The sequence below is a fragment of the Urtica dioica genome, chromosome 9 (genome assembly GCF_054948205.1).
Source record: "Urtica dioica subsp. dioica isolate 48M chromosome 9, U.dioica_male_clone48M_v1_H2, whole genome shotgun sequence".
In the NCBI taxonomy this organism is placed as follows: domain Eukaryota; kingdom Viridiplantae; phylum Streptophyta; class Magnoliopsida; order Rosales; family Urticaceae; genus Urtica; species Urtica dioica.
Genome location: NC_142764.1, coordinates 16,116,512 through 16,137,379, shown reverse-complemented (window position 1 = coordinate 16,137,379; position 20,868 = coordinate 16,116,512). Strand labels below are relative to the sequence as shown.

The 20,868-nt window shown below is 38.1% G+C and overlaps 3 protein-coding genes across 3 annotated transcripts; 1 reads left to right on the top strand and 2 right to left on the bottom strand.

Annotated features, from left to right (window-relative positions):
* Window positions 1-1,246: 1,246 nt before the first annotated feature.
* Window positions 1,247-5,374, top strand: ALE1 (PA-domain containing subtilase family protein). The gene is made up of 10 exons (XM_089626297.1): window positions 1,247-1,434; window positions 1,560-1,707; window positions 2,377-2,774; window positions 3,076-3,171; window positions 3,282-3,351; window positions 3,434-3,716; window positions 3,819-4,150; window positions 4,243-4,510; window positions 4,593-4,865; window positions 4,943-5,374. Exons 1-10 carry the CDS (start codon window positions 1,247-1,249, stop codon window positions 5,344-5,346), a joined length of 2,460 nt encoding a protein of 819 aa, XP_089482423.1. The 3' UTR covers window positions 5,347-5,374.
* A 36-nt stretch (window positions 5,375-5,410) lies between these two features.
* LOC149385312 (O-fucosyltransferase 15-like) lies at window positions 5,411-9,249 on the bottom strand. Its single transcript, XM_089626696.1, has 10 exons — window positions 8,602-9,249; window positions 8,143-8,232; window positions 7,879-7,972; window positions 7,693-7,754; window positions 7,474-7,562; window positions 7,080-7,200; window positions 6,833-6,976; window positions 6,381-6,718; window positions 5,997-6,237; window positions 5,411-5,903 (listed from the first exon to the last, which is right to left on the bottom strand). The coding sequence occupies exons 1-10, from the start codon at window positions 9,058-9,060 to the stop codon at window positions 5,595-5,597; spliced, it is 1,947 nt and encodes a 648-aa protein (XP_089482822.1). The 5' UTR covers window positions 9,061-9,249; the 3' UTR covers window positions 5,411-5,594.
* A 209-nt stretch (window positions 9,250-9,458) lies between these two features.
* On the bottom strand, window positions 9,459-14,736 carry SRF8 (STRUBBELIG-receptor family 8). Its single transcript, XM_089626695.1, has 16 exons — window positions 14,352-14,736; window positions 13,787-13,919; window positions 13,589-13,660; window positions 13,394-13,459; window positions 13,231-13,302; window positions 13,042-13,113; window positions 12,828-12,899; window positions 12,677-12,742; window positions 12,528-12,593; window positions 12,127-12,434; window positions 11,775-12,040; window positions 10,968-11,239; window positions 10,751-10,886; window positions 10,526-10,665; window positions 10,013-10,169; window positions 9,459-9,937 (listed from the first exon to the last, which is right to left on the bottom strand). Exons 1-16 carry the CDS (start codon window positions 14,443-14,445, stop codon window positions 9,785-9,787), a joined length of 2,145 nt encoding a protein of 714 aa, XP_089482821.1. The 5' UTR covers window positions 14,446-14,736; the 3' UTR covers window positions 9,459-9,784.
* Between the last annotated feature and the right edge of the window lie 6,132 nt (window positions 14,737-20,868).

Below are 20,868 nucleotides of genomic sequence, written 5' to 3'. Positions count from 1 at the left end.
TCTTACTGTTTGATAAAACAGTTTTTAGAAAAAATTTCAAAAACGATTTTAAAAATTGTACATGAGTCACAAAAGCTAGGAATCTTAGCTTTTAGAAAAAAAAACGTTTTTGTATCTGATATAAAATTACTTTAATATCCTCACGTGATTATCCATAGCACTGTTAAATATTTATTTTATGTCTATTTTAGTCTTTTTACTATAATATATTTATTTTACCAAACGCAAAATCAGCTTTTATTACCGGCAACAACTGTTTTATAAACAGTTTACCAAACATCTGTCAGTTTAAAAAAAAACAGTTTTTTTTTCCAAAAACTGATCATATGTTTTAAGTTAGTCTATTTTTTTCGTCGGGTTTTGTTTGTCTTTCACTTGTAAATTGCCAATATAAAATCGCATTGAATATATATATATATATATATATATCTTGAAAGGGTCTCGTTAAAACCTCTCCAAGCTCATCCCAAAAAAAAAGGTTTTTGTAAAAGAAAGCGTACCACATTCCTTATTACATATATCCATGAAAATCATTATCGTTCACATCCCGCATCGGATATTACTATTTATTGATAGTTCCATTTAAAATCTATCGAAGTGCAGGCATACACATTATTTTAGTTCTAATCAAAATTACCCAACTAAATAAATTATACCGCATAAAAAGATCAATAGAGAGGTTTTTCTTATTTTTCACCTTCCTCTCTATGGTGGCATCTTAATTAGCTCTAAATTCTAAAGATGATATTGACCATGAACATTGACCAAAGTTATGATAATTGCTCTCCACTTTTCCATTCACAACCGTAAGTTTTGTTGAATTCTTCCTTATTATTCTTGAGTTTGGTCAATGACGTATATTCTTCTTTCGGAAAAAACTAAAAATAGAGGATAATTATATGTTACACCTTCATTACATTTCCTTAAAAGGCATCAATCAAGGCTGTTATACGTGACATGGCAAGAGCTGCGTGCTCATGAGTCATATAACATAAAGGTCAAAAAGGTATTATCTTACTTGTAACGTCTTGAGTCCAAAAAGTATAGTGGAAAGATGATATAGAGAAACACTTAGTGCGTACACAATAGTGGCATGATTAATCGGTTTTTTTTTTCCTTTCTTTCTTTCTTTTGACGTGACTCGGTTAAGAATTCTGTCTTACAATCCGTACATGCATGTATGTATGTTAAGTATAAATATCAGAGAGGACGAGAGGGCACAGACGTTTCATGTATTGCTTTGACCATGGTGAAAAATGTGGTTGTGTCGTCTGCTTCAGAAGGATTATTGAACGCATCTCTGCTGGTACTGATATTCTCGAAATTTTTCATCAGTTCTTGTTTTGGTGAAGAACGAGGATTGTATTTAGTCACCTTGGAAGAAGACCCTGTTGCGTTCCTTGGTGGTTATCGTCTTGACCAAAGCCAAACCAGGTGAGTCGTGAGTACTATATATATGGACTATTTGAGTGTCATGTATATATATATATATCTAAAAGTAGGACTCGATACGATAACGTAATGTATTAAGCCAATGTTTTTTATGCATGTAATATTAGTGAAGAGGTTTCAAAATCCCATGCAAAGCGCTTAGTGGATTCTCACGACCAAATCTTAGAGAGCACGCTAGAGAGTGGAAGCTACGTCAAGATCCACAGCTATAGCCACGTCGTCAATGGCTTTTCTGTTCACACCACACATTTACAGGTCCAAAATCACTCTCTCTTTCCCTATCTCATCTTTAGTTATAAGACCAACTTCAAGATGCACACTTATAATACATCATCAAAAATTATATATATTTTGTTATATATCACTTTTATGTCACTAATGGATAATAAATACTCCACAACTCTAAAAGTTCATTTATTTTATCTTTCACTTTATATACATATATTTCTGTGTAAATTATTAGTGAGCTAGTTAGTATTGGTGATATATATGAGCACCATTGACTTGATTAATAATTATGAAACTATAAATTGTTCATAATACAATAGCAACTCAAAGTGTTTTTCGCTTAACTTCTACCTAAGCATATGAGCACCCCTATTAGAATTACTCTATATTAATAACATAAATTGAATACGAAAATCAAGATGAAAGATTTAACGTAGAAAACTCGAGACAAAAAAAAAGGAACCATAAGACATAGCCAACGGAGAGGAATTTCACTATGCTGAAGAACATGTTATAATTTCAGTATACTTAAAATATGATACTTGACTCACTACTAAATCTCGGAAAAATTAGATTCATCCCGCTATAGGCTTTACGGGCGGACGAAAACATATTTGGCTCACCGTACTTTAGCACGACCCCATGATCATGTGTCCTCTGACCACTCGTATCTTCGTATATGGATCATACTTTCAGGCAATGAAACTAAAACAAGCCAAAGGAACGAGGATAGTGGAGAGAGACAGAGGGGCGAAATTGATGACAACGTACACGCCAGAATTCCTGGATCTTCGCCGGGGAGTGTGGCCTGAGCGAGGAGGCGATAGAAGCGCCGGCGAAGGGATGGTCATCGGATTTGTTGACACTGGAATCAACCCCTACCATCCTAGCTTTTCTTTTGACGGTTTACATTTGGCTTCCAACGGTACTTCACGTTTCTCCGGCGATTGCGAGACGGGCCCTATGTTCCCGGCGAGCTCGTGCAACGGGAAGATTGTGTCGGCAAGGTTCTTCTCCAGAGGGGCTCAAGCTATCGCCACTCTCGACCCTTCTATTGATTTCCTTTCACCCTTCGACGCCGTTGGTCATGGAAGGTATGTGGGTGCCCCAATTTTTTATCCTAAGTTTATTTCCAAATGAATCCTCTTTTAGTTTTAAATTGTATGAAAATGACATGAAAGTGGTATAAAAATCTACCATCGTAAAAAAAAATAGGCAATAATGCCATTTTTCAACAGCAAAAAAATATCATTAGAAAAAAACACAATAAAGCGACGAGAAAACTTCCTTCAAAAAAATGTTCTCAGGGGCAATTTTGTGAGTTTTTGATCAAATTTTAATCCTTGGATTACATACAATACTTTCATTTGTCGCTAATATATATCGTTTGTGCAGCCACGTGGCATCGACAGCAGCTGGGAATGCTGAAGTTCCGGTGGTGGTGAACGGCTTCTTCTACGGACGGGCCAGCGGGATGGCCCCTGGTGCTCGGTATACTCTTTGACTTCCATATTTATTTGTAAAATTGAAATACACTAATTATGGTCCCAAATTTATTTTCTTCATTTTTCGCATTGCCTACAAAATAAATAAAATTACAGAATAGCAGTGTACAAGACAGTATATCCAACGGTGTCAACATTAACGGACGTGATAGCAGGAATCGATATAGTAAGAGCAGTGAACATGAGCTTAGTTGAATTCGTTAGAATCGTTTATGGGTAATTATGTAATTCTACATTTTGATTCTCAGGCGGTACAAGATGGAGTAGACATACTTACTCTCTCGGTGGGACCAGACGAGCCACCGGAAGATACACTCACCTTCTTAAGCATTTTTGACGTGGCTATGCTTTTCGCAAGACGGGCCGGAGTGTTCGTGGTCCAAGCAGCCGGTAACAGAGGCCCAGGCCCATCTTCTGTCGTCTCTTACAGCCCATGGGCCGTGGGTGTCGCTTCTTCCGGCACCGACAGAACTTACCCTGCTTCGCTTCTCCTCGGAAACGGCCAAGTCATCAATGGCCTTGGATTATCAAGTGATTTCTAGGATATCATAATTTCACCTTACTTTCCGATTATTGTTTGATGTAAAACAATAGTGGGGTTTTGATGTGTAAAGATCTGACATGTTTTTTTAGGAGCATCTGGGTTTTACATGTACAAGCTGGTACTGGCCAAGGATGCTGTGAGGTCAGACGGATCGTTTCCGAGGACACCGGCTTATATCGACGAGTGCCAAGATGCCGAAGCATTGGCGCCAGATGTTGCTTGGGGCAGTATTGTCATTTGCACATTCTCGGAGGGCTTCTCCAATGGGACCTCCACCGTTACCGCTATTATGAAAACCGCAAAAGCCCTGGGATTCTTGGGATTTCTTCTCGTTGCGAACCCGAGCTATGGTGACTTCATTGCTGAGCCTGTACTCTTTGATGTTCCGGGAATATTGATCCCAAATGTCAGGGATGTTCAGGTATTACAATGAAGGGAAAAAAAATATCTTTTGAGCATTGGTGCCAAGAAGAACTAAACATGAACAGAGGTGAGGTATAAAATTTCATGCAGGTGTTAATGGAATACTATGAGCAACATACCGACAGGAACGAGAGGTTGGTCAGTAGAAGATTCGGGGCAAAAGCTGTGATCAGGGACGGAAGACGCGCTTCTTTCGAGGGAAATTCACCGACTGTGAGCCGATTTTCTTCTAGAGGACCAGATATCATGGATTCTCAAAGGAAACCGGCTGATGTGCTCAAGCCTGATATCCTCGCCCCGGGTCACCAGATTTGGGCTGCTTGGAGCCCCATGAGTGTCTCAGATCCAATGTTAAAAGGTGAGAGTTTTGGTATAGAATTGGATTCAAGAAAAGATCAAACTTGCAATGCAAGTCGTCTTTTTGACTGGCTCTTCTGTAGGACTCGACTTTGCCCTAATCTCTGGAACTAGCATGGCAACGCCTCATGTTGCAGGGATAGCGGCTCTGATCAAGCAGACCAATCCTAGTTGGACGCCGTCCATGATTGCATCGGCAATCGCCACCACAGCCACCAAGAATGATGAGCACGGACAGGTCATAATGGCAGAAGGTTTTGGTGTCCACAGCTTGTATCCCTCCACTCCTATGGATCTCGGTTCTGGCCTCGTCTCTCCTAACCGTGCCGTAGATCCTGGCCTTGTATTTTCTTCAGGTAATACTACCCTGCGATTATAAATTGGTCATAATATTCTATTATTCAATCGGAGTAACGGGTAACAGATGAAGCAGGGTTTGAGGATTACATTGCCTTCTTGTGCTCATTGCCTAATACGAATCCAGCTACGGTTAAAGATGCGACTGGAGAAAATTGCGATATCTCGCTGACTCATCCGGCAGAATTGAACCTTCCTTCAGTAACAATATCGGCTTTGACCGGGTCTCAACTGGTTAAACGGACTGCGAAGAATGTAAATAGCGAGCCAGAAACTTACCTCTGTGCAGTGCTACCTCCAAATGGGACTACAGTGAGTTTGAGTCCTTCTTGGTTCACCATAGCACCACTCGGAATTCAAGAATTGCATATACAATTTAATGTGACCAAAGCGATGTATAACTTCAGCTTTGGCGAAATTGTTCTTACAGGAGGTTCAAATCATATTATCAGGATACCCTTGTCAGTTTTCACTCTATGAGTATCGAAAAGACAACAAAAATAATTATGCAACAAACATTCATAAACGATAAGAACTGATACATTACATTATAGTTTACATCAACGAGGCCATTCACTTGTTATGATCAGAAGATTTCATCTCGCTAATTACAGTTAAGGGAAACTCTAACGCGGATTCAAATCCGCCATCCGATCACACCCTCCAAACAATCTATGATATTGAATCAAAATTTATGAATCAATGTATATGGAAAACTATGCATAACATTATTCTGTCCTGCACATACACTCTTTACAGCGGGGATACCTGTAAACACTCCTGGCTTTAGGCCTAGTTTGAACATGTTTAGTTTGTCTAACTGCCTTCCTTACTCTCTGCTCAAATACACGCCATTCGATGGTGTTATTCTTTGTAAAAATGCTTGCAAGCCTGCGTTTGTTTGGCCGTATCGTCGGCATTTTCCCGCCGCCATAATAAATCCGATAACCCGATACCAACGACGATAATTGACTCCCCGAATCAGTCATTGCAAACGCATCGGAAGCGGTGCAGGCTATGTAATCCAGCGCCGCTAACTACATATATAAGATGATAGCAACTTAATCAAATGAGAAGTACGGACTATTTGTTTCCCTTGAAACAATTTTTCATATGCGTTAATATTTTACCTGAGAAGAAAAGTTCATGAATGGTTCAAGTTCGGTTGATGAAAGTAAATTCTCTTTGGTGACCAACTTAGGGTACAAGCTTGTCAAAGAAGGCAACCTCGACTTCCCTCCGTATATTTGGGAGCCTGCCACAAATATACTTGTCTTCCGATTGAAACCAAGAGCAGCAAGCACTAGAACTGCTTCTTCAGGCGTTAATGGACATAGGCCTTCTGACCTAAGTTCTTGGGGAGAAGGTAACCTGGAAATATTTGAAGAGAAATGACAACCATCTCGAGAACACAGACCCTTTACAAAATTTCCATGAATACCGAAAAATGAAGGGGACGATATCAGGTGAGTTGCTTGTAACATAATGCAAGAAACTGTTTAGCAGGCACATACTTGGTGGTCTTCTTTAGAAGTGTCAATGCAGGAAAATGGATTTTACGGTAAGCTTCCAACTCTTTTCTCTCCTCGTCGCCTCCACCGAATTCGCACAAGGAATGAGCAACCATGTCAATTTCAAACCTCAAGTGCAAGGCTAAATATCTAGAAGCTTTTTTTGGGCGAGTTTGATTTTGGTTTTTGGATTCTCCTGCATATGGACCAATGAGATGACGATCCAGCGGCCCTCCTGGGTGATCTTCATGTTGGCGAAGCCTTTGGAGAAGTAAAGAACCGGCTTCTTGAATCTTGGGAACAAATTGCAAAGCATGGAAATTACATCTGCATCGAAGTCTCTAGATGAAATTCCCCAATTAGGAAGAGTAAAACCGGAAGGTAGTAGAAGAGACAAGAAACTTATGGTACAATCTCACAACAGAATCTTGCAAAAGACAAGGATTGTCAATTACCTGTAACTGAAATGGTATTGGATCAAACGCCAAGCGATTTCCAAACCCGAGTAAATGCACGACTCCAGTTTTTAATAGAATAGGGAGAATGTGTTTCAAGTAAAAACTTGGTTTTGCCTCTTTATTTATGTCTTCGTCTGTCACCTGGTCCCAAAAAATAAAAGAAATTTTTAATGCAATGAAAAAAATATCAATTTAGAGCGCTAAAAGTTGCTTGAGCTATTCAAAATTTGTCAGATGAGCCTACCACGCTACGAATGGCCACCAAATCTAAGGACTGAAGCTCTTTGGGTAGTTCCTTCACTATTCGAATATCAGGTGATAGGTAGTTAATAAAATGCTCCTCCTGATAGATATCTCTGAATTGACTGCGACATGATAAAATTAGTTGGCAACTACTTTACAAGAACTGTAAAATTACACCACCCAGGTCATAATAATATTATAAAAAAAATAAAAAATAAAACCATGCTGAACTTTTAATATCAGATATCAAGAAACTGAACATAACAGTTTCTCCAGTTTCTTATAAATATAATCTATATTCTATTTATGATGATAATGGATAATGTCAATACAAAAAATAATAATAATAATAATAATAATAATGCTGGACAAATAGAAAGGAAGAAACATGTCACCTTACATCTTTCCAGACACTACTGTATAAGAACTTGGGAACAACAAGAGTTGCATTGAGTAACCGAGCAAGAACAACAGCATTGCAGACCTGTAACCAAACAATAGAATATTTTAGCATCACATACGAAAATTTTACATTTAAAAGAAAATATATGTTTGCGGAGGGGAAAACTTATTGATATGAAGAACACGAGTAGTAACCACTAAACATTACTTACTCCCACTCTTTGCTGATTCATCCCACCATTTGCAGTGACCAAAAGATACCCATTCTTTCCCTCTATATAACCATAAAAAAATAAAAATAAAAGACATACAGATGAGAATCCATGCAGCCATGTCTCGAGCCCTATGAAAGCTCTAATATATATATATATATATGAAGAAAAGAGACAAAGTAAAACCATTGGGCTTCCAGTTACGTTGATCGCCACAGGGTTTCCAAGAAGAAGCTGGAATAAATGGCTCGAGCCACAAATCTTTTGGCTCGGGTTTGTTCTGCCCATATAATATATATAGCACAAAACAGTTAAAGAAGAAGCCACAATAGATAATGGTCTAGGATTTTGTATGACAAGTCAACATCGATGCCAACGCCAATGCCAGCTGATCTGAACTAAGTTTCTATAACATTCAATCAATTAAATATGAAATCAAACTCTGAGTACCTCTGCCAAGGCATGAGCCGCTAAAGCCAACATCCTTCCATAATTTCCTTTCGGTACCCTCTTTCCTTTGCCAATTTTTTTCGATCCTTTCTGCAACAAGAGAATATTAGTGCCCACTTCTCTCCGAACCAACTTATGATAACGAGAAATTATGTACGCACAATCGTAGCGCTAAGAGGAATCTCTTTAAATTCCTCTTCAAAAAGATTAATAGTCTTATTGCAGCTTGATGTTTGAAACTTGATGATGGCATAACGATATGTGATGCTATTAGATCACAAACCATGTCACGCCATATCACAATCACATTCTATAGGAAGATAATCCCTTGCCAGCCCAAATCAAGCTTGGATTTCCATCTTTTAGACTACTAACTTGCAATACTTAAAGTCATTTCTTAAAATATAAATAAATTGCATCACCAAACCAGCAAACCGAAAGCTCATAGATTTAACTAACCCGTGCAGAGACGGAAGACGATTTCTCCAAAGAAAACCCAGCTTTGGAACGAACAATCCCCGCCCGGACACTACTCTGGTCCTGAATCCTCGAAAGCAAAATCCAATTCACCGCCAAAAGAAGGGAGAGCAAGCAGATCGATATCAGAAGCCCTCCGACTCTCCTCTTCCCAAGCCACCGCATGATCACTGCTCTCCTCTTCTTGGCCCTCCTCTGCCTCCTCGGCTCCCACAGGCATCCCAGCCACGGGGACGATGGCGCGTCCTCGCGGCGGTCGTCGGAGTTGGAGAATCGGCTCGGTCCGATCCGCGGCGAGGCCTGTCGGCTTCTCGGAGAGTTGACGGAGCCGAGGCGAGAATTGATGAGGGAAGAAAGAGAGGAGTTGGAATCTGAGTGGTCCGAAGCCAGTGGAGTGATATCTTCGTGGCGAGGGTTTGAAGGATCGCTCGTGACGGCCATGGAATTCAGATCTGAAACGTTGGATCAATTGACCGTCGGAGTCGGACTGTGTCTATGTGCGAGTGTGTAACGAGAAAAGACGAGATGAGAGACTGATCTCGGAAATGTTTCAGTAAAAAAGCTATCAACGAGATTTCAGTCTCTGGTCGTTTTTTGTTAGAAACGACGCGTCGCTTTTACTCCTATTTTCTTTATTTTTATATTTTCCCAACATGATGTAAATTATTATGAGCTGGAGTGCACACAAACCACTAAAACGATTATTATCCAAAAACTGACACGAACGAACAAAGACAAAAAACCAAAACAGCACAAAATAAAAGTGAAAGAGCGTAAGATTTATTTTCTCGTCATATGAATTTCATTACTCTGCAGCTACAAAACGGGGGGGGAAAAAAAAAAAAAAAAAAGTTCTCTGTTTGGGGCAAACTGCAAACTGCCCTCTCAATTGTTTGTGTTCCAATTCCAAAAAAAAGCTCGAACAAAGATGAAAATAAAAGTGCGTTAAAATAAATACATGGCAAGATTAAAGCTATACCCCATTGCATATCCAGTATATATCACTATGCAACAATAATTGTATATAATATATATAATAATTACACATCTGGTACCACTTGTTTTCTTTGTTTTCCTCAACCGCAACGAGATTCAACTAACCGAAGAGATATCTCAACCGAGGTCGCGGGGACAATCATGTCGAAAACTTTTGTGGTAGCGAAACTCATATCGAAACGTCAATGGCTTCGTGGTCGGGGGTTCTGTACGAAAAACCAGACTCGTCCCCAGAGCGCCTTTTGACTATGCTCGCTCGTTGCACGAGCCGCACCAGCGCTTGCACCACTTCCGACATTGGAGGTCGGAATTCGGGTTCGGGCTATACACCAAACACCAGCATTAGAACAAAAAAAAACACACAGAAATCAGTCTTCCGAGTCGTTAATTGATTTACCTGGACACAGAGGGCTATGATATCGGCGAAACGTGAAAGAGACTTTGCAGGGTACATTCCGTTAAGAGTGTGATCGACCATTTTGGCTAATGCATCGATATCGTGGAGTTGTGGGGTCGCCCATCTCACTAGTGACTGCTCCGATCTTGCTCTAGAACTGAACACCATAACACAGGAGTAACTCGTTAATTGAATTGAAATATTCGAATAGGACATTCGAAATAAATATTGAAATGGGGTCATTTGGGAAAAAAATATAATATAATTATTCAAATTGTTGTCCGGAAAATTAAAAGGGTATGGCTTTGATTACTCTTTCTGTCGGGGAAAAGTAGTCTTAAATTACTTTTAGGAAGAAAACAAAATTTGGAATTGTAGATTTTAGACATTAAACACTAGATTAAACTAACTTTTGTTTTTAGTAGGTGGAAATTAACTTCCCAACCATAAGTCATTGTTGTTGAATTTCAAAATATTCAGACTTGCCAATTTGACATTGAAAGACGAGTTTACCTGTCAAGTGGCTTCCGACCAGTCAAGAGCTCCAACATCACTACTCCAAAGCTGTAAACATCGCTTTTTACGGTATACACGCCCGACAACGCAAATTCCGGGGCACTGTATCCGAATTGACCCACCATCTGCGTCGTTAACTGTAAAGCACAACCCATTAAAAAAAAAAAAATTAATACCGCGCGTGCCAAAATAAAGGAATGAAAATAAAATGTTTGAGTCAACCTGTCGTTCAGTGTTAGGTGTTAAAGCGGCAAGGCCACAATCGGACAAGTGGGGATTGAGCTCTTCGTCGAGTAAAATGTTTGCGGACTTGAAATTCCTATGCACAACCGAAGGTAGGCAAACCTCGTGCAAGTACCTACGAACCCATAAACCGAACAAAAAAAAAAATCAACAAAAGAAAATTGGGTCGCGGAGAGAGAAAGAAGTGGGGTATTACTCTAAAGCTCGAGCGGTTCCGAGGGCGACTCTGACGCGCGCGTTCCATGGGAGCGTCTTTCCTCCGTCCTCGGAGAAATGGAGGATGTCGTGCAAACTCCCGTTTCCTATGAACTCGTAAACCAGAAGGCGTTGGCCGTGCTCTACGCAGTACCCGCCCAGAGTCACGATGTTCGGGTGTCTCAGCCGCGACATGTTCGAAACTGCTTCCACAAAGTTGTCTTCCTCTTGCAGAGACAACGCCGCGTTCTCGATCTTCTTCACCGCCATTATCTGAAATACCACAAAAAAAGGTCTTCTAGCTAAATAGCCAATTGAAATCAATACATTTGCAAAATAACCAAAGGTTTGTCTTATATCAGTGAAATAGCCCAAATTTACTGCAATGCACAAGTAAGAGATGTCAATAATGGTTTTTGACAATGTCGATAAATTTCATTAGAGAGGCAGATACCTTTTATTCGATGTCAAAAAAATTATGGACAATGTCAAAAAGAAATTCATAAATAATTAGCAAACTAGGCCAACTAAAACTAGAGGAATTTCTAATTAGCCAACGTTGTGTAAATTTTAGGTAAATAGCCAATGTTTTGTAAGTTTTAGGTGAATAGCCAACGTTTGATAAGGTATTTCCGTCAGTTTACGCGTGTAAATATTTGGTCATGGCTATTCACCAAAAACTTACTAAAGGTTGGCTAAATGGCTAACCAAAACTATAAATAAGGCTATATATCTAATGGACCCAAAAAATGGTACTGACAAATTTATAGAAAGAAGGCGGTAAGGAAAGCGATTGAGGAATGAGTACTTTTCCGTGGGGGAATTCGGCTCTATAGACACGGCCGAGCGAGCCTTCGCCGATGAGGAAATCTTGGCTGAAGCTATTTGTAGCTGTCTGGAGAGCGGCGACTGTGTACGAAGAAGCCGTGATGGGCGACTTTATTCTCTTCACGGATCCGTTCTTCGAGTGAAGACTGTCGACCATCACTTTCTCGGCCGGCGGCGGCTTCAGGTCCGTCACCACCGTCGACGAGACCAACGGTTTCACCCGCTGCTCTTGCATCTCGTTATTCACTACAAAAACGTCCAAGTCAAGCCGTTTCAAGGATTTTATTGCCATGGCAAGTTTTGGGAAGGAAGAAAAAAAAAAATTTATTTACCGCTGTTACTGCGAATGGAAATGCTTCCCCCCGAAGGCCTCGTTCCGGAGACCTTCCTCTTTTTCTTCCGAATGCAAAAGAGGATTGCGAGGAACACGAAGAGGACACCGAACACTGAGCCGAGAATGATTCCTGCCATAGTCCCAGCTGCCAAACCTTTGTCGGGGCCAGATGAATCGCCGCCGGAATCCCGAGCGGGCCCGCTTGGTCCCGGACGGTTGCGGTTGCCTCGCGATCTTCCCGGAGGGGGCGAGGTGAACGGAGGTGGCGGAGGAGCGGGACCGTTGTCAAATGAATTCCCGTCAGAGCTGTTACGATATTGTGATGCGAAGTTGAGATTCGGAAAAAATACTATTGACGTATCAAAGATACAAAAGGAACGTTGGACGCTTATTTATTACATGAAACTCGGGATCGAGCTTAGCTCTTGAGGTATCCATCCGGTGAAGTTGTTGTGAGCCACGTTTCTGTTGAAATTCGGGTAATGAGAAACAAGGTGATATGTAAATACAATTTACTAAGGAGTTTAATATTGAGGTAAAAGAATTACAGTGTAGTCAGAGGCAAAGCCGTCAAAACAGCAAGAGTGCCGGTAAATTTATTGTTCTGCACATACCTGCAATTCATTTGGATGTGACGAGAACTTAGGGCAAGAGGAACGAAGTTACTTTAGAACATATAATTTGGATATAAAAACTTACAGAGAAGAAAGATTGGATAGTGAGCCTAACGAATTGGGAAGATCGCCTGAGAAGTTATTGAAGGACAAGTCCCTAATTGAACATAAGAATGTGAAGTAAGGTAACATAAGAGACACTAAATAAACAATGAATATAGCAACAACAACAAAATATGATTATCAATAGCAACTTGAAACGATAAATGATAATCACATATCTAAGCAAGATGTCTTACAAGGTTCCAACGCCAGAATTATTAGCAAAAATGTCTCCGATTGGCTGAGAAAAAGAGTTACGACTGACATTCCTGAAACAAACAAACAGAAACTCATTTGATAAGGAAGATAGCACCGTGTTCCAATTAAAGTTTCATAAAGCTCAAAATAAAGGGTAGAAAAAATACGACTAAAAGAAAAGCACTCACACGTAATTCAACGATTTCATGATAGAAAAGGAGTAAGGAAGACTCCCAGTCAGGTTGTTTCTGGCGAGATTTCTGTAATATTATAAAACTACAACCCGTCAGAACGTTGACAACCAAAGTGAAGAGCCATAATACAAAGAATGACAAGCAGTCAGAGCATTACAGGCTTGTAAGGTTGGGCGGCAACTGATATGGGATCGAATCGTGAATGTTATTGTTGCTCAAATCCCTATCAAGAATAACAAAACAAACAAAAATAGTTATACAAACTCACAATGAGTGACTTCAAATATGACTGAAAAAGTAATGATCACTTAATCAAACACAAAAAAGAAAAAAGAAAAAAACGCTATCTCACAAATTTCGCAAAGACATAAGGCTAGCAAGCATGTATCCCATTGTTCCGGAGAGTCCCAAACCAGAAAGGTCTCTAGCACCATCACCACCACATTTACAACAACACAAGTCAATGGCTAGTATATATAATATAATAATTTATATATAAAAAAAAACGTCCAAACGGCATTTGCGAAAAGGTTTGATCGGGGGTTCTTACAGAGAAACAACGGCTGAACCCTCGCAAATAACCCCTTTCCACGCTCCTCCACATGGATCAGCACCATTGTTTGACCAACCAGTTAGCTGTGAAGGGTTGTTAAGTGAAGTGTATATAACCTGAAGAGCTTGAACTGCAAAAATGAATACAACAATGAACTATACATTATTTATCCATTATGAAACCTGAAAAAAATAGTCGGTAGATTTACTAGGTAAAATAAAGTTGGCCTTTTTTTTTACTTAAACTTTACCAACCCATTTTTTTTATTTTTTCAACTTTATGTGCAGCTGAAGAAAAGGAAAAAACGAAACTAAATATTTCTCAACTTTGATCGTCTCAAGATCCCCTGCATTTTCTCGTGAACCAAAACAACATCATAAAGGAGTGAACTTTAAGAAAAGTGCAAACAAATCAAAACCCCCAAAAGAAAAGGTCAAACCCCAATTTTTAACGCTTCTTTGACTCTAATCAGAACCAAATCCATCGTGCGTAAACTTCACCGACAAAAAACAGATCATCGCAGGGAAATAAACAAATAAACAGTTGGATATAGTTTCTTTACCATCAGAAGCATCGGTGATGGCTCCAACGAAACCCAGAGAAGCGAAGATCACGGAAAACAAGACCAACTCGGTGAGCGAGCGAGTGACAGCCATCGGCGTAGCGGAGGAAGTAGAAGCAGCTAATGTGGGGCTGGGGCTGGGGTGTGTTCAGGTGCGGCGAGGAACATGCAAGGCCGCCATGGACGCGCGCTATGAGGAGAAAGAAGAAGTGAAAGTCGACACGAGGAAGAAGAAGAGAAAATCGCGTCTGAGATTGCGACCAGGGGATACAGGCATTGCCATTAAAGAAAGGGACTGTGAGAGAGAGGGAGAGAAGAGAGATATTCGAAGCTTGGTATAATGAAGTGAGAGAAATAAAAGAGCGTGTCGGCTAAAAAGAGAAAGAAAAAATATATTATAATATATATATATATGTACATATATTGGTGAGAGAGAAAACGAAAATGGAGTGAGAAAAAACGAAAAATGCAAAAAAGTAATTTGTAAACAGAGGAAAAGGCTGGTTTGGAGACTTTTTTTTTCCTTTAATTTTTACTATAATTGGTTTGGAGAGGTTTATTTTCTTTTGCTTCTTATTACGATCTGTCACTCCCTCAAAATAAAATATATTACAATCTGTCACGTGTTTCTGCCACGTCGGCATATGCTGAACTGTGCAGTCTGTGCTTGATAAATGAAAATTTTGGGTTCTCTATATTGGATTAGTTGGTGATGGTGTTAGATTAATTATATAAATGTTAGAGTATGATACGGACATATGTTATGTTAAAAATATTCCATTCGCTATGATACTTCCTTTAAGTTTAATATATATCAAAGTTTATACTTTTACGGCTCAAATACAATCGACATCAATGATAGAGAGATATAACGAAATTAGATGCTATGTTTTTTTTTTGCTTCGAAATGTTTTAATTTGTTGAGTATTATACATACATATATTACAATATTGACTAGACTAAAATGTATAATTTAGCACTACATTTAACATGAATTATACATATGAAAAATAAACCACAAACTATAGCAGTGTGTCCTAAGATGTTTTTATTTCTTTTCTATCGAGTATTAAATTCCATCATCAATTATCAGAATTGTATTATAGATGCTCATGATGTGATATGACATTTCTTGTATTGTTGCACACGAAAATGATAATAAAATGATTTTTGGCTGTCCGTGTTTATTTATGTTTTATTATATTTTATATTAGAGTGACATATAATTATGGTCAACTTGCATCTTACAAGCACCTAACCTAAAGGCTAAAGTCATATTGTTTGGAAGTTATATAGAAAAAGAAAAGGTTAACAATTACATGTGAACTTTAAATTTAGATAAATTTCGTGTAAGTTGTACATCTGTAAAACCAATGGTTTGTTTTATCATTCAATTTCCTATGCATCTCCTATTCCTAATAGATCACTTTTTAAACTAGTCCAAATTTCAATGATAAAATTAAAAGACAATTGTACAAGTGTGTAAGTCGTCAAATTCCCTCGGCGTGAACATATCAGCTGATGCACATTCTAGATAATGTTTTCAATGGAAACTAGTAATCTGATATTGTTTATCGCTTGGACAACACAATCGGATTTGACTTGATCAGTAAGGACGATATCATGTTCTTTCATGAATTGGAGTCTGTCATGTAGTGCAATACATTTCGTGATTAGAGGATCAAGATATGAACGTGAGATATGTGCGTCCATTTTACCGTTCTTGTTGAGTCTCTGATAACAACCCAAAATCGAGCACCTTGCATTTGCATGTATGGAAGCGTCAACGTTGAATTTTAGATCATGAGACTCTACAACCTCATCAGACCTTCGTGATTTCTTTTCTCGGTCAAGAAATAGGCTCAGGAGGATATCAAGTCTGCCAATGGCCGATCTCAGATCAAGAGTTTAGTGATTTCATGACCTTCGTCGAGCTCGAGCCAAGAGCTCGTAGATTTCATGCTCTTCGATGAGCTCGCCGTATAAGGACTCTCTTTCATTTGACAAACTCCAACGCTTTGTCAAGCTCGATACTCGTATCAAGTTCTAGAAGAACAACTTGACAAAGGCCACGAACTAAATCATGAGCCAGTTTGTTCTTATTTATTTGGTTTCTCATTTGTTTTAAAGGCTTGAGATGCATAATTTAGGTTTTTTGTTATTCGTTTTAGGAGTTCTCGTAGTTGATTTTGTTTTTATTTTTGTTCAATATCTTTTAAATTATATTTATTGGGGCTTGTTGTGATGGTGGTGATTGTGATGATCCGTTAGGTCTTTTAGATATGAGTTTCGTCTATTCTTATTATTAGTTATCCACAATAGATGTAGAAAATCAGTTCGAGCTCCTACGATCAAAGCTAGAATCTCAAAGCTCCCAACTTCAACTCACAATAGCTCAGCTTAATCTATGCCAAATTCAATCTGAGCTAGCCTCATATCTCAACTCAAGCTCACATCAACTCACTTTGAGCTCAGCTCATCTAAGCTCAAAGCTCGCCACACATTGAAATATGTCTCACTTTGGAATTAGTGTTGCATTTATTTTTTTCTCCATATTTCCTATACATTCTTTATCCGTATTTTCTAAGAATATTTATTATATTTTCATGTATCTAGTAGTCTTGAGTGACCCTTGTGTATATATATGCCATGTGTATAAAGGGGATACAATATTTGTGATAAAAGGTCAAGTAGATTATCATTCTCTTCACTATTTTTATGGATTAATGGCAACAAAAATACTTAATGTTTACCCAAATAATACTTATATACTTTTTCTTGCGCCGACAATAATATCTCTGCGCCGTAAGTAATTCATCCATTAACTTGGATGAAAAAACACGTGTCAGCTTCTAATTTGATGAAAAATAGTGAAATATTTTTTATAATATTTTTTGCATTAATGAGGAAATATTTGCATTACACAATGATATGATAAATGTTTGTTTAATTAGTTTTAAAAAGAATTAATAATTTGTGTATATTAGTGAGGAGAATTTAGTTTCTTTTTAAATTTTTGTATTATTAAATGATATAATTAATGTTGAATAAATTTTATGAAAAAAATATTAATTTTTCATTAAATCATAAGTTGTCACATGTTTTATCATCCAAGTTAACGGAAGAAGTATCTTGGGCGCAACTAAAACGTAAAATTAAATATTATTTCCGACGCAAAAAAATATAAATATATATACACATGATTTTGGATAAAAATTAAGTATTTTTATCATCATTAACCCTTATTTTATACAACAATTATCAACGAATTCACGGTGGTGAATCACTATTTGTTTTTTTCAATATATTTTCTTTAGGACGTGTGGATAGGTTCCAAAGATGAGCAGTGCTTCTGCAAACTATCCATCTTAAGAACTTTAACAATTACGCTGCATTAAACATTCTTCATTAAATAGATAGTTACGACCTAAAGGTGTAAACGAAGGAAAGAACATCATATATAAAGGCAATGATAATAAAGATTAGGAACAATATCCCATAGGAATCGAAAATACTTCACGATATATAAGTTCACAATGAAAAATAAAATTTGTCAAGAATTGAAAGCATTGGAAAATGTACTAATCAATGAAAACAGAGATAGAGCGGGTTATATTAAATCAAAATTAAATTTTAAAATAAGTCATAACATTATAAGGGCATTTAAGCCACAAATCAACAAAAATTCAAAATAGGGTATGGATTTGGCTCATAAATAATTGTTAAAATTTATATATGTATAAAACGTTAAAGAAATGGTCAAGCGGCTAAATGGTCAAATAGAACTTAAGGATTTGCAAAATAGCCAAAGTTTATCAAGTATAAGCAAAATAGCCAAGTTGCGATTAATCCAGGCAGGATTAAATTTAATCCAGACAGGATTTCTGGATTAAATTTAATCCAGGCAAGATTAATTTAATCCAGGGATTTTATTCAATCTTAAAATTTAATCTTCGACCTTCTCCGATCTCCTTCTTCTCAGACCTACTTCCAGTCACCGCAATCGCACAGATCTTACCTCCCGTCGGACTCTCCGTCACGGCAGTGAAGACGAGGAGATCGACGGAGATTCGGGACTCTCCATCACGCTACGGCGACGAGGAGGGCTTCCTCGCTGGAAAGGTTCGTCGCCGGAGCTCCTGCCCTCCCTCGTCGGCGAGATAGTCGCCGCCCGCCACATGGCCGACCACCGCCCGCGGCCGGGCCCCGCGGTGCTACGCATGGAAGTCGAGATGGTCCTCCCGGTCGACAGAATCCCCGGCGGCGAGGCGACAGAGGAGAGACTGATCGGTTTCGTTCCGGCGAGCGAAGAGTCGATGAGGGTCTGGAGAGAGTGGTGGCTATTTTGCCTAACCTAATGAAACTATGGCTATTTTGCAAAAACTATAGTTTGAATTGGCTAGTTCATGCCATTTTTTCTTAAAGAAAATGTATAAACGTGATCATTCTAAAATTAAACGTATATACGCAACATTTTGATAAATTTAGGAGATAATTATGATATTTTTTCATTATGTATTTGTATGAGACGGTGAATTTAAATCCCATAAATATTGAAAACTTACTTGTTGAAGTTTAAATGTTATTTATTATAATTTTTATTTAAATGTTTAATTTAATTGATTACGTAGTAATTTAATATAAATAATGACATACATAACTAAAAAAATGTTTTTTTGTCCAGTTTTTCATACTTCGCATTTGATTAAATTAATTTTCGAAACCTCTATTTATGAAAAATTTATGATTAACCTCGTGTTTTCATCATTCTTGAAAATCGGAAATAATAAATCCGTTGCAGCTTGTGAGAATTTCGCATAAAAAAAACCCAACGGACCGAGCCACAAAAAAACCCATCCAAGATGGGTCCATGCCGAGCACATTCTCTCATGCGCTGCAGTCACACACGAAGTAGCTGCGCGCGTCGCGTTGGCACGAGCAGCATGCCCCGCTGCGCCAGCCTTTTGCCTCGCGCGCGAGGCCTCTCGTGTGCGCCTCGCATGCCATGACCACGAAATTTAGGGTCTCTCCAGTCTTCATAATCCTATAAATAGACCTTTCACCCAATGGCAAAAGGTACACAACTCTCTCTAAACATACTTACTCGATTCCAGAGTCGTGAAACGCTGCCGAAGACCATCCGCATTTGATTTCACTCTGATTGAGCGCGATTCTCTCGAATATTCTCAAAGAATAACGATGCCCCCACCTCAGACATAGCAATCAGACTAATGTTGAGTGTTGGAGCGCGCACCAAATGCACAATCTCTGCGCCCTTCTAGCTTATTTTATTCTTCTTCTTATCATCAAATCTCCGAAATGAAGGAAAATGTTCTTGAGCTAGGAAATAGAACTCTTAAATTTTGAGTTCTACAAACTCGACTCGAGAACAGCCACTTAGTCTGGCCTTAGGTCGACACGTCCGAAGTCTTCAACATTGTCCAATTTCAGCGACAACAACTTGTTAGTTACAAACATACGAAAATCGTCTTTTGTCACTGTATAAACAAAAGACACCTCTCTAAATCTAATGCTTCTCTCATTCCACTCTTTCAAATTTTATTACTCCTTGATTCTCTCAATCTTATCACACAAACTTGACTTTTTGACAAACCAAAAAAATACAATTTTATGTTAAAGAATTAAATTTGATTTGTTCGGAACTATATTCTTGAAGTACATATTGAGTGTCATCATAATATAATTGAAATTCATCAAAATAGATAAGATTTCATCCAATGACACGTAAGGGCAATATCAACTCTTTTTGGAGTCGTTGTTGCCCCTATTTTTTTTTAAGTTAGAATCCGACGACTTCTGATGTAATTCAATGACTTTCGATGATAAGTTATACATAGATTATCTGAGTTCATTGGATTCAAACTTTTAAATATTAAAATTTATGGAGAATAAATCACTTTAAAAGGAGTTGTTGTTGTTACCTTAAATATCATTGGATAAAATTTTATGAAATTTAATATATTCTTCAATAATAGAGTTCAAATTAAAAAAAAAAAAAAAAACAGTCAGAAAATCAAGTTTTGAGAGAGAGAATTGAGAGAGTGAGAGAGTTAGGAAGGGATTATGTTTAAAATGATTTATTAGTTTTAGGAGAGTATTTTTATCCAAAAATATATTTTTGTAAGTTGCTATCAAGTTTAACAATGAATTTTTTACGAGGCTTTTGCTTTTGTTTTTGCTTGTTTTTATTTTAAATAAAATAGCGGGAATACAGTGCGGTGTCGTTTTGCTCATTTACCGTAAAACCGAATGTGTTTTGTCCAAGTTACCCCAGGAGTTTGGTTATTATTACTAATATCTCATCCGCAGAAAGACTACCGACTATTCCATAGGTTCGTCAAAAATGACAAAATATGTCAGTTGGTGAGCTCATAGAGACCCAGCCTTTTTGACTCCCAATTTGTCATTTAGCTATTTTCTTTTTTGCCAATGGAAATAAACAAATACAATAATTTTGTTCGTAAAATGTATATAACGTCATATACAAATATAATAA